This window comes from Bubalus bubalis, chromosome 14 (assembly GCF_019923935.1).
Source record: "Bubalus bubalis isolate 160015118507 breed Murrah chromosome 14, NDDB_SH_1, whole genome shotgun sequence".
Classification (NCBI taxonomy): domain Eukaryota; kingdom Metazoa; phylum Chordata; class Mammalia; order Artiodactyla; family Bovidae; genus Bubalus; species Bubalus bubalis.
This window is the reverse complement of record NC_059170.1, coordinates 67591497-67605913: the sequence shown is the minus strand read 5'-3', so window position 1 is coordinate 67605913 and position 14417 is coordinate 67591497. Positions and strand designations below refer to the sequence as shown.

General features: G+C 41.1%; 1 protein-coding gene across 8 annotated transcripts in view; it reads right to left on the bottom strand.

The window, feature by feature from the left end:
• The window catches only part of USP6NL (USP6 N-terminal like), a 138206-nt gene that overhangs the window by 57667 nt on the left and 66122 nt on the right, over positions 1–14417 (bottom strand). Inside the window, exon 1 of one of the 8 annotated variants that reach the window (XM_044928240.2) lies at positions 6622–6644. The exons of the other annotated variants lie outside the window; for them this stretch is intronic. Within the exon in view, the coding sequence (XP_044784175.1) occupies positions 6622–6625 (4 nt within the window). The 5' untranslated portion in view covers positions 6626–6644. Of the gene's footprint in view, positions 1–6621; positions 6645–14417 lie in introns of those variants that run through there. 8 annotated transcript variants of the gene reach the window in all.

Sequence of the window (14417 nt, the reverse complement as noted above, 5' to 3'; positions counted from 1 at the left end):
TGCCTGCTTTCCTTGGCTCCTGGCCCCTTCCTTCACATCACTCCAACCTCTTGCCACCATCCTCAAATCTCCTCCCTCCTCTGACCTTTTTGTCCTCTTCTCATAAGGTTCCTGTGATCACACTGTGCCCACCTTCATGATCCAGATCACCTTCCCATTCGAAAATCCCTTTTGACATATTAGGTACATCCACACCATCAAGCATCTCATCCTCTGTCGTCCCCTTCTCCTCCTGCCCCCAATCCCTCCCAGCATCAGTCTTTTCCAATGAGTCAACTCTTTGCATGAGGTGGCCAAAGTACTGCAGTTTCAGCTTTAGCATCATTCCTTCCAAAGAAATCCCAGGGCTGATCTCCTTCAGAATGGACTGGTTGGAACTCCTTGCAGTCCAAGGGACTCTCAAGAGTCTTCTCCAACACCACAGTTCAAAAGCATCAATTCTTCAGCACTCAGCCTTCTTCACAGTCCAACTCTCACATCCATACATGACCACAGGAAAAACCATAGCCTTGACTAGACGGACCTTTGTTGGTAAAGTAATGTCTCTGCTTTTAAATATGCTATCTAGGTTGGTCATAACTTTCCTTTCAAGGAGTAAGCGTCTTTTAATTTCATGGCTGCAATCACCATCTGCAGTAATTTTGGAGCCCAAAAAAATAAAGTCTGACACTGTTTCCACTGTTTCCCCATCTATTTCCCATGAAGTGACGGGACCAGATGCCATGATCTTCGTTTTCTGAATGTTGAGCTTTAAGCCAACTTTTTCACTCTCCTCTTTCACTTTCATCAAGAGGCTTTTTAGTTCCTCCTCACTTTCTGCCATAAGGGTGGTGTCATCTGCATATCTGAGGTTATTGATATTTCTCCCAGCAATCTTGATTCCAGCTTGTGGTTCTTCCAGCCCAGCGTTTCTCATGATGTATTCTGCATATAAGTTAAATAAACAGGGTGACAATATACAGCCTTGACGTACTCCTTTTCCTATTTGGAACCAGTCTGTTGTTCCATGTCCAGTTCTAACTGTTGCTTTCTGACCTGCATACAGATTTCTCAAGAGGCAGGTCAGATGGTCTGGTATACCCATCTCTTTCAGAATTTTCCACAGTTTATTGTGATCCACACAGTCAAAGGCTTTGGCATAGTCAATAAAGCAGAAATAGATGTTTTTCTGGAACTCTCTTGCTTTTTCCATGATCCAGCGGATGTTGGCCATTTGATCTCTGGTTCCTCTGCCTTTTCTAAAACCAGCTTGAACATCAGGAAGTTCACAGTTCACGTACTGCTGAAGCCTGGCTTGGACAATTTTGAGCATTACTTTACTAGCATGTGAGATGAGTGCAATTGTGCGGTAGTTTGAGCATTCTTTGGCATTGCCTTTCTTTGGGATTGGAATAAAAACTGACCTTGTCCAGTCCTGTGGCCACTGCTGAGTTTTCCAAACTTGCTAGCATATTGAGTGCAGCACTTTCACAGCATCATCTTTCAGGATTTGAAATAGCTCAACTGGAATTCCATCACCTCCACTAGCTTTCTTCGTGGTGATGCTTTCTAAGGCCCACCTGACTTCACATTCCAGGATGTCTGGCTCTAGGTCAGTGATCACACCATCGTGATTATCTGGGTCGTGAAGATCTTTTTTGTACAGTTCTTCTGTGTATTCTTGCCACCTCTTCTTAATATCTTCTGCTTCTGTTAGGTCCATACCATTTCTGTCCTTTATCGAGCCCATCTTTGCATGAAATGTTCCCTTGGTAACTCTAATTTTCCTGAAGAGATCTCTAGTCTTTCCCATTCTGTTGTTTTCCTCTATTTCTTTCCATTGATCGCTGAGGAAGGCTTTCTTATCTCTTCTTGCTATTCTTTGGAACTCTGCATTCAGATGCTTTTATCTTTCCTTTTCTCCTTTGCTTTTCACTGACTCAACGGACGTGAGTCTGAGTGAACTCCGGGAGCTGGTGACGGACAGGGAGGCCTGGCGTGCTGCGGTTCATGGGGTCACAAAGAGTCGGACACGACTGAGCGACTGAACTGAACTGAACTGACACCTTCCAGAGATTAAGATGTTGTGGGGAGTCAATCTTCAGCTCAACACACCTTGTACTATCTGTAAACGTTTTTATTTTTTTCTTCATACTTAATCAGTTGTTTGTCTAGATACAGAATTCCAAGCTCATGATAATTTTTTTTTTTCCCCTCAGAACTTTGAAAATAAGTGCTGCATTACCTTCTGGCTGATTAGAAATCTGATGGCAGTCTAATTACATTTACAGGAGCCAAGGAAAGCAGGCAGCCTCCAGAAGCTCAAAAAGACAAAGGGATACCTGCCCCCCTTCTCGAGGCATCCCAGCATCTCCCCTGGTGTCTCCCCGAGGAATCAGCCCTGCTGACACCTGACTTTAGCCCAGTGTAACTACGTCCATCCTCCAGAATAGCAGGAGGATCAATTTCATTGCTTTAAGCCACCAAGTTTGTGACAGGCAGCAACAGGAAACGAATACAACGATTCACAGTTTACTGCCTCAACGTTTCTCTCTCCTTGTCCAAACTTTACTAGGCCTTGACCTTGGCCTCCATCCTGTCTTCAGCCTGCCTCACCCAGCTGTAGCAAGAATCCCCCCCACCCTTGATACCTCATCACCTTTGCTATCTGGTCAGATTTCTCCTCCTCCACCCTTGATATCCAGTAACCCTGGCCTGTCTCTACCAAAAATCCTGTTATATAAATTTAGCAAGATTCCCCCATCACTGAGGTCTCCTCTTAGTAACTTTGCACCCACCAAAGCCCTCATTTGGTGAATTAATGATAAATCCCTTACTGTACTTGGAGTTGAGCCCTATCTTTCTCCCCTATTGTGATATTCTTGACACTCCTTGGAACAGCCCTGAATAAAGTCTTCTTTATTGTTGTAATAAGTGTTAGAATAATTTTTTTCTTTAACAGAATCAAAATGAGGAGCAGACACTGGATCCATGAAATCTCCAGAGGCTAAAATTGGACATTTCCAGATGCCAACTGGGCAGCTGCCTAGAGAGTTACGAGACTGCATTAGAAAAGGGAATACAAAGTTTCTTCAAGAAGAAAGTGGATGCCAGGCAGCACACAGATCACGGCATTATTGCAATATGGTAAACGCTTACATATAAAAGACATCAAAAAGAGGTAAGAGGACTGTTAGAAATCTCAGGACAAACAAAGCAGGGAGAGATGAAAAGTCATGGACAAATATTGATATGAAGTAATATACAAAGGGGTGTGGCTATGGATTTGATACACATGGGAAAAGTGAATCCATCTGACCATGACACTGTCAGTAGCATTATATTTCTTTCCTACACACCTCATCATTATATTTAACACTGAAGTAAACTATACTGACTACTGACTTTATGATTATATAAGAATTTTATTGGCTTTTAATGTTCAGAATCAACTACACACAGTGTCTAAAACTGAACTCTGATCTGAACAGCTGCATATGCTCCACTCCCAGCCTAAGTCCCCCCTCCTAGAAGCGGCCACCATTCTCTCCCAAAACTCTTCTCCACACTGTACAAGAATCTGCATGTATGTATGCACAGGCACATATATTTAAATGTCCCTTTTCTATTTAAAAACTAGAACCATTCTATATATAATTCTAGATCTTACTCTTTTCTTGCTTAACAGTGCATCTTCAAGCTTATGCATATCAACACCTACCCAGTGGTACGCCAGTAAAAGCTTAGCAACCAGTTCCCGGAGGGAAGAAGTACAGGCTGTGAGCTCTGGTTTGTGGCATCTGCCAATTTCCATGCTGTGAAGATTCCCACCGCAGTGGCCAATTACCAAGATACCAACGTGATGTCACTGAACAGAGAGATCAGGTTGGCTCCAGTAAGTCAGTGGATCTCCCTCAACCCTTTTTCACAGCTGTAAAGTTTCCTAATGCACTAACGTAAGTTATCAATCAGTCCTCTCTTAGGAACGTGACTAGGATAAAGCAGAGAGTCAATTTGTAATGAGAGCTAAAGATGAAACATTATGAGGTAAAGAGCTTAACCAGCTATGGTGACCAAAGGCAGGCAGAAAAAACGAGGAAGCAGAAACCACAAGCAAGCTGAGAGATGCTGCGGGGAGGAAAACGGTGCCCAGTATGCAGGGCACAGCAGAGTCACTATCATACAGACCTTGCAGCCTAAAAATAAGACACACAAGCCTGCCCCTGCTGCTCCTGGCTCTCCTTTCCCATGCGATGCATGCACGCAGCAAGTGCTCTTTTCCTAAAATTCTCTGAGTAAGTTATCCATGTCTATGAGTTCCTTAATGCCATCTCATCTTTCAAACAGAAGAGGCCCCGAGTATGAATGGTGCCTGAACAACGTTTCAGTTATTTGTGATCACCCTCTTAGTATAGATTTTGTTGTTGTAGTTGTTCAGTCACTAAGTTGCATCTGACTCTATGGAATAGAGCAGGCCAGGCTTCCCTGTCCCCCACTATCTCCCAGAATTTGCTCAAATTTTGAGTCGGATTATGAACTAAGATACCTCAATAATAAAGTTTTATTAATAATAAAATCTTAATAGGCACCATTGCTAAAAACTTCAGCATTTATCTTGCCATGTTCTAGATCCAAGACTGGAAGGAATGCTCAGAGGAGAAATACTAGAAACATCAAAATACAACTAAAAACAAACAAAATAAAGGAAGGCACATCAGTCACATGAGAACCTGAAATCCACTTATTTTAAATGGTCATTCTGTGAGAGATGAAATTAAATACAGCACTTAAAGTGACATATGCCTGCTCTGCAACCAAATTTATTCTGGAGCGGCATCCCAGGAGACCTTGAGGTCCTGAGCCAAACGCTCCCCCTGGTGGTCCTGTGAGGAATGATCCAGAACCTCCAATCCTTTTAAAACCCCTCCACTGGGAGGGACTCTGATCTGCTGCTTGTGAGCCCTCCAGCACAGTCCCACCCCCACCCCCACCCCCGCCCCCGCCTCTCACAACTCGGTTAACTCCACATTAAACAAGTGTCTCATCAAAAAAAAAAAAAAAAAGTACAACCTCAAGAACCCATTTCTCTCCTTCCTTCTCCCACTAGAGCAATAATCTTAGAAAAATCATTTGGCTTCCTTCCCTCTTTCCATGTTAACTTGGAAACAACATAACAACAAGATTCTCATCATAGCTGCAATTATAAAAACAGCATAACTAGTCATGATCAAGGGCAGGGGCAGCCAAAGACGGAGTCAATACAGGAAAGAACCAAGGCCATAAACCCAAAGGTCCTCAGAAATGCCCCAACTTCCACTTCAGAAGAGCCACACAAGCTTCCACATACATCTTCATAGTCCTCCTCTGGTAATATGCATTGTCTGAGATGATACAAGTGTTCAAAACAACAAACCTAAAGCCTCAATTTTAGCTTTTATTTGTCACCATAAATAGGATTTGTACCTTTCCATTCAAAATATTTCTATTATCTCACTAAGCAGCATGATATCAACATTTTCTACAATGTCATGCTTTCATTTTAAAACTTTTCATTAAATACGCAGAACACATTTCTTCAAATTCTTATACAGAAGCCCATTTCAACAAGAAGGGTGTGTGGGGTTGAGGAGAGATGTGAACGTCCTCCTTGTGAGCAGGTCTGTACCTTGTTGCTCAACTGAGTTCCTTCCAACACTTTCCCAGCTGCCATCACAACCTCCTTTCACAGGGTCCCCCCACTTATCCAGGTCCTTCTCCTGCTTTTACAAACAAAAAGATCAACATTTTATAATTGATAGGTCATTTGTAAGTTCTGTTTCAGTTGTAAGCATATACATTTTAAGAGCTGTAAGAATAGGATAAAGCTCCAATATTTTAAAATGGAGCACCCAGCATCAGAGAGATATTTCAGTTGAGTTCAGTTGCTCAGTTGTGTCCGACTCTTTGCGACCCCATGAACCGCAGCACTCCAGGCCTCCCTGTCCATCACCAACTCCCGGAGTCTACCCAAACCCATGTCCATTGTGTCGGTGATGCCATCCAACCATCTCATCTTCCGTCATCCCCTTCTCCTCCTGCCCTCAATCTTTCCCAGCATTAGGGTCTTTTCAAATGAGTCAGCTCTCCGCATCAGGTGGCCAAAGTATTGGAGTTTCAGCTTCAGCATCAGTCCCTCCAATGAACACCCAGGACTGATCTCCTTTAGGATGGAGTGGCTGGATCTCCTTGCAGTCCAAGGGACTCCCAAGAGTCTTCTCCACACCACAGTTCAAAAGCATCAATTCTTCGGTGCTCAGCTTTCTTTATAGTACTTCTGTTACTAATAAAATATTTTAAATCATAATCTTAAGAATAATTCCAGGGCATGCTTCTATTACTTGCTTCTTGATTTCCAGAAGGATGAGAAACAAAATCATTTTAAAGTCCTACAATTACTAACCAAGTTTCATTACTATAACAGAGAGGATAATATTTGCCCCTCAAATTTAATCATGACTACAGACTTGGGTAGAACTGGTCACGGCTCCTTTAGGTCCACTGTACTTTTACCATCTATTTACCTACAACAATCTACTGAATACACTTATTTCCAAGTCACTCCTGTTAAACTGTAACCTCCACGAACAAAAGACTGTATCTCACCCATCTTGGCGTTTCTTGTGTCTACCATAGTGCCTGGCACATGGTAGCTGCTCACTGAATACTTCTATATAGATTCACTGCAAAAAAAATAAAACATAAAAATAAAAACACCTTTACTAAAGAGCCTCTGGATGAAAGTGAAAGAGGAGAGTGAAAAAGTTGGCTTAAAACTCAACATTCAGAAAACTAAGATCATGGCATCTGGTCCCATCACTTCATGGGAAATAGATGGGGAAACAATGGACAGACAGTGACAGACTTTATTTTGGGGGCTCCAAAATCACTGCAGATGGTGACTCCAGCCATGAAATTAAAAGACGCTTGCTCCTTGGAAGAAAAGCTATGACAAACCTAGACAGTATATTAAAAAGCAGAAACATTACTTTGCCAACAAAGGTCCGTCTAGTCAAAGTTGTGTTTTTTCCAGTAGTCACGTATGGATGTGAGAGTTGGACTATAAAGAAAGCTGAGTGCCAAAGAATTGATGCTTTTGAACTGTGGTGTTGCAAAGGACTCTTGAGAGTCCCTTAGACTGCAAGGAGAGCCAACCAGTCCATCCTAAAGGAAATCAGTCCTGAATATTTATTCGAAGGACTGATGCTGAAGCTGAAACTCCAATACTTTGGCTACCTGATGCGAAGAACCGACTTGCTGGGAAAAATTGAAGGCGGGAAGAGAAGGGGATAACAGATGAGATGGTTGGATGGCATCACCAACTCAATGGACATGAGCTTGAGTAGGCTCCAGGAGTTGGTGATGGACGGGGAAGCCTGGCGTACTACAGTCCATGGGGTTGCAAAGAGACAGACACGACTGAGAGACTGAACTACTGAACTAAACTTGCTAAAGATTGTTAACTTTCTCATGTATTTTATTGTTTTTTTTTTTTAAATACTATTTCAAGGGAGCATTTGAAATTTTATTAAGACTCAGACATGAGAAGTCACAATCCAAGTAGCACTTGTGATTATTTACAAGATCCTCATATTCATTAAGGAACGAATGAAGACATGCATGATTAACTCTGTATATGTACGTGTGGCCCCTGAAAGATGAAGAAACCAGAGCCTTGTTATGTCTGTGTTCCCGTCTATACCCCTCACATTTTCCCCTCTTCTTAGCTCCCCAGCCTACTCACAGACCATCACTGTCTCGCTTGCTTTATGGGAAGGTCTTGCTCACTTGGCTGTGTGTGCCCACATCGTACTTCACAAAGGGCCTTCACTAGAGCAACGCTCCCAACTCCCCCCTTCTCTCCCCTTACTCCTCTCAGAAGCTGGGTGTTGGCTTGGCTGTGCTAGTCACCCGGTGGGTAAATCTAAGTCAAGAGAGGCTAATAAGTCCTTTCCACTTCAGATCTAATGTCATGTCCTCCATCAGCCAACACAGGAGGCATTTTGCTCTCCATCTGTCAATCTCTCCTGCCCTACTTCTCAAAGAGAAAGAGCATCACTACTGCTTCCCTAGAACTCCCAAAATCAGACTAGTAACTCCAACGTTTATGTGTAAGGTGATTCACAGAGATGTGACGTGATGTAACAATGCTTAAATACCATTACTACTGGAGAGAAACATAATTATTACTTGTTGAATGTGAGTTTAATTCCCATACTTGGCGGCAGGGTTGAATGACAAAATTGCAACAACAGATCCTTAGAACCAAGACAAGCATATGAGTCATTTTACTCACTTCAACCGCCTACAGTTGCTGGCAAACTCAAGATTACACCTTAGCAGTTCTTCCAGTAGCACGAGAGCATGATTGTATTAACAGATGACACAAGACTGGTCTGCAACAACTCCCTGTTTGTGGAAGCTTTATAATCTGCTTAGTGAGGTTTAACAGGTACCAGACATTTGCCACAGAGAAGGCAATGACACCCCACTCCAGTACTTTTGCCTGGAAAATCCCATGGACGGAGGAGCCTGGTGGGCTGCAGTCCATGGGGTTGCAAAGAGTCGGACACGACTGAGCGACTTCACTTTCACTTTTCCTTTCATGCATTGGAGAAGGAAATGGCAACCCACTCCAGTGTTCTTGCCTGGAGAATCCCAGGGACGGGGGAGCCTGGTGGGCTGCCGTCTATGGGGTCGCACAGAGTCGGACATGACTGAAGTGACTGAGCAGCAGCAGACATTTGCCATGTATTTGCTATGCGTAGTATCACATAATCAAAGGCCTTCTGATTAATTTCTATGATTACAGAAAAAATTCTGTTGAATTCAGTTCATTTACTTAACTTTCACAACTCTTTTCAGCTCATTCAGAATTATAAGCGTGTACAGTTTTATTAATTACAATAAAACTTTGTGCTGCATTCAGCTCAATGGATTTTAATAAGAAATAATGCAATTACAGCAAATTCTTGAAAGCCAGATATAAGACAGAATTCACAGACTGCTCATCCTAATAGCAAATAACTAATCCCACAAGTAGTTTGGCAAGCTTTATTCTCACCCAAAGGTAACTTTTCCACTCTTTAAATCAAAGATGCAAATATGTAAAAACCAAATTGTGCTCAAAATGGCACACGAAAATAAGAACTAAGTATTACCCAGAACAACTGAGTAGCACACAGGAAGAACTGCATTAACGCATAAGCGCAAGTATGAACTACGCAAGGATCTGGTCCCCAAACGGCCCTTAGGTTCAAATTGGGATGTAAGCCCATCAAAAGTCAGAAATTTGGGATACGATAAATGTTTTACATGCTCCCATCATATTGAAGCTACCATTCATTCACTCATTAAATAAGACAGAGAGCCCTAAAGTCCGACACAATACCACAGAATTCTCACAACATACACCACACTTCACCTAACAAACCCTAAGAATGTGATCTATACACCTCTCATGTGTATGTGTGTGTAATATGAAATGTTTCTTTACATGGTTACTGTAACTGTGTTAACAATGTTGTGTTTGAGTGACCAGTATAGGATAAGATTCATTTTGCATAACAAACATCAAAATGCTATACAAATAGGGTCCGTCACTGATCAGGAGTCCTGATGAATTAAGTGCCAACAAAGAGCCAGGCTCATAAGTAGGAGCTAGCACTTATTCTGTGCAATTTTAAAGTCTTATGTATGTTATTTCATTTAATGTCTTCACATCAAAACTAAGAAGTAGGTATCATTAGCATTCATTTAAGAGACAAGAAAATTATTAGGTAAATGAACTTGCAAGGATTACACAGCTTTGAAGTTTCAGAATTGGCATTCAGACCAAGGCAATATGGCTCCAGAGTGCTCTTAACCACTCTACATGGTCTCTGAATAAATAAAAAAGGAAAATGAACAAAGGTTTATCAAGAGGATCTGTCAACAGGAATGCTCAGAACAGTATTAAACAAGGGCAAGAGGCCATGGGAATGCTCTCCAGTCAACAGGAAGTCAACATGTTTCTGAAGAGGAGAGAGAACAGAAAAGCCGTGGAGAAAATGAACACCACTCAGGAAGGAAGGGGCTTCCCAGGTGGCACTAGCGGTAAACAACCAGCCTGCCAGTGCAGAAGACACAGTAAGACACGGGTTCGATCCCTGGGTCGGGAAGATCCCCTGCAGGAGGGCATGGCAACCCACTCCAGTTTTCTTGCCTGGAGAAGCCCATGGATGGGGGAGCCTGGAGGGCTTCAGTCCACAGAGTCTCAAAGAGCTGGACACGACTGAAGCAGCTTATCACACGCGTAGGAAAGAAGAACAGTTTAGTCTGCCTGTTAACAGCTGCCTGTTGAACTTTTATCGCTCATTAGGCACTGTGCTAGGTACACTGAAAATCTCAAACAGTTCTATAATCTTTTACATTTTACAGATGACAAAAATAAAATGCAGAGGTCAAGCAATTTGTCCAAGTCTAAATTATCATCAGAGCTCAACTCAAACCCACATCTGAAAGGCTCCGAAGTCTGTGTCCACCTGCCCACTATGCTAGAGAGAGAAAGTGTGTATGTGTGTCTAAACTAATAAGGTATATGCTACCAAAAAACTGGTGCGGGGCCACCAGAAAGTGGGTTAGTTCACTCCAGTGTGCTCACAACTACTGCTCTGGTTGTATTTCCACAGTGAGTGTCCTATTCTAATAAAAAGAAAAGTCTTCCTATATCTGAAAATGATTACTTTCCAGAGTTACTTATTCCTTACACTTTCAGATACCCAAGTGTCCAAGGTTTCCTCCATTGATACTATAAAGCTGCCATAGTTTTATGGTTATAAAATGCATTTTCACAGTATCATAAACAAGGAAGCAAATTTTTTCAAAGTTTAAATTGAGGCAGCTAAATATTGTTTTCATACACAACTAGATACAAGTAAGCTTTGGGGGAAAAAAAAAAAAGCTTTACTAGTTATCAACTGCCAGACTCTGGGCTGGAAAACAGGAGAGCATGGGCTCCCCACCAACGGCATCTTACATACTGTCTATTCATTATAACCCAGTCCAACACTTTTTCTTTTCCAAACCTTTCAACCACATGTTTCTTTCTACATGTAACACATATTGCTCTTCAGAGTAAAGATTCATTAGCTCTAAAGTATATCAAACTTAAAAAAAAAAAAAAATAGTCCCAACACATCTATTGGTTATTTGTAGTAGATAATACTATACAAAGATTCCAGAGTTTCCCTGACAAAGACACCTTAATAAAACGAAACAGACACTGTTCACCAAAGCGAAAGGAATGAGCAGTCAATTTCTCACACCTTTGTTCCAATGGAGGCACAGCTGTTTCTAACAGTATTTACTCACTAAAAGCAGTCCATCAGTCTAATCTGAGTATTACCTTGGAACACAAATGTGCACAATTTAAAGAAAGACCAGATGCCTTCACAAAATTTAAAAACAAGTCTAATCACATCCAAAGATATATTCCTTTAATACTATGAAATGCCTATATAATGTTGCATACATTACCTTCCAGATAATGTATATAACATACCTGAGAAAAAAAGCAGTAGTAGCATATAGATTTCCAAAGAAACTTGCACTGTTACATTCAAGGTTTAAAAATAAGACAATAATCTTAAATGCAACTGATTGATGAAATAAAAGGGGAAAGGGTGGCCATTGGGCTCCAGGTAACAACTTGCCTGGAGACCCTGAAAATTCACATTTAGTTTTCTTGTCAGTAACCTATAAATCCCATTCCCGCCCCAATGCCTCACTCTCAATTTACCTCAAAAACTTATACACAGGCTCAGATTCTAAACAATTTTTTTTTTTTTTTTTGGTACACAGCAGCCAAGCAATAAAACTGTTTTAAGAAGTCACTAAGTGGGAGAGAGCCTCTTCCAGCATGATGAGTTATGCGAACTTCCACATAAAAGATTACCATACTCCAGAAGACTGACTATAAAAACACACTTCATATTAAAGACCTGCCATCCTTCTCATTGCAGGAAGTATTTCTTAGAAAGCACTGTTAACCATTCAATGAGTAAACTATCTGAAATTACAAAATGCATTTAGGACAGTAATCTAATTAATTCCTCTTTTATGAGTAAATAAACACGGCCAACTTCACAAAGCAGCAAAATGATTGGAAATGATGTAAAATGTCCATCAATTCAGCTATTAAAAATCATGAAGCAATATTCTATACTGATTTGACTTGGATTCATCTCCAAGATGTACTGTAAGTAGAGGGGGAAAATGTCAAGGTTCAGAACAGCGTGTATAACACACGACGGGGGTCAGGGATGAACATAAATACACAAAGTTCACAGCAGCTGTCTGGGGGAGATGAGTGGAAAGGACACTTATCTTTCACTGGATAACCTTCAATACCCTTGAACTGTTTATCATGTACATGTGCCACCTTATCAAAACCTAACGTGAAAGTGTTAACAATTGTAAAGATAATGAGCAGGAGAAAAATCCTTCCTCAGGAAAAGGCTGAGATTTACTGTGTATCCAACATAGCTGCTTCTGCACAAGCAGATGAACCCTCGTTTTCGCCTCCAGAGACCCCTCTCAAGTGCAAGGCCACTTCAGCTTTTCCTGATGGAATGGCCTCACCTTCCAGTTGTCTTTACTGCTCTAAAGGAAGGAAATGAAGAGTAGAAATTCAAAGAGATGGGGACTATCTCTTTCCAATGACCAAAAGAAAACCAATTAATACTTTCACCTCCAGCAGCCCAAGCAGGCAGGGGACCTGCGTCAGCGCATAAAAAGGAGATCAAGACTCTATATTCTACCTTCTGGATAAATGAATAGAAAACGAGGCCCAGAGAAACTTATCCTTACCCACCATAATAATCTGTGAAAGGATCAGCTGTACTGAGAACTGCAAAAATTAAGCAAAGGATAGTACATTACATTTTACACTGTTAAGGGCTGGTTCAAATACTTAAAAAAATAAGCACAAACCAAACAATAAAACTGACAGAGCATCTGCCTGAGCAGATCACACTCCTTTCCTGATCAATTCACTGACAAAGGAGATTTTTATTACTGACAATCTGGGCTGTTTAGAAATGGATGTCTTACAGGACTCAGGTTTATAATGTTTCTGAAATGCCTTTATTATTTTTTTTTTTATTTTTTTTGTTTTGTTTTGTTTTGTTTTGTTTTGAAATGCCTTTAAAGCATCTAGAGCGTGTTTGGTTTTTGTTTTTTTTTTCCTTTATACTTGTATTTTCCTTGCGACACTGATCTTGCCAACTGCTGTTTTACCAATAGCGGTCCTTTTCAAGAACATAACTTTAATAAACTTGCTGACAAATAGATTACATTTGTAATCTGTTGTGAATGGCAAGTTACTTTAATTGACCATTTTTAACTGAGCCAGATTAATGAGTTCCTTGGTTTCCAATAAAGCCATCAATGCTTTGACAATTTCACAAACTCACAATGTGTGAAGCTCTTTGCAAGTGCTGAGAAACACAGAATATTAAAACATAGTATCTGCTCTCAAGATGTTTACACCTTGTAAATGAATAAAAGGATCCTTATTCTAAGAGATGTATTCAGCAGCAAGGAAGCAAGGCAAAAAGTAACAATCCTTAAACAGCACACCCTCTACAGGGGACAACAGACAACGAGGTTGCCATACAACCCAAATTGTTTCTAAGGTGACCAGAAAACTGTGGAGCATTTTATGAACTCATTCTAAGAGGTGATCGCCTGAAGACAGAACCGACTTTGAGTGAGATCACTTTTATTTACTGCAATGTTACACATGAGAGCCTACTTGGATTTTTCTTCTAGGAGATGTCTTCAGTTTGACTTAATGATCCTTGAGAAACCTAAGCACATCTAGAAATCAGAAGCTCAACTGCTTCGCAAGTATGCTAGAATGCCGACAGAAACTAAAGTGAAGTGCCTACTTCCTTTCAAACACTATCAAGCACCAAAAGTCTTCTGGAAACTGTGATTATTTATAATATGCTTTAGAAAAGGCCTTCCTACTGAATTACGTCTGGAATGTGAGGCTACAATCAACAATTTCACAAGTCTTAACTAAGTGAAATCAACATTGTTTCACAAATTAGTCCATATACAGTCATCCTACTCCATTTTTTAAATCCAGTTCAACAGAATTCTTAACAACTGCTCTACCACTAAGTGATAACCAATGTAAACTTGGGCCACAACCTGTGTGAGCACCAGTCTCCTTACCTGGACAGGAGGAACCCGGTGCTAAGAACAAGCGTGTTAGCTGGCATTTACTCGGCGTCTACTATGTGGCAGGTATGGCTCTAAGAGAGCGCAATAGCCTAGCCATATATTCTCAAGCATGTGATCCAACGTAAACCCAAGCAACCTTACGGTGGAGTCACTATTTCTGTCACCAGATT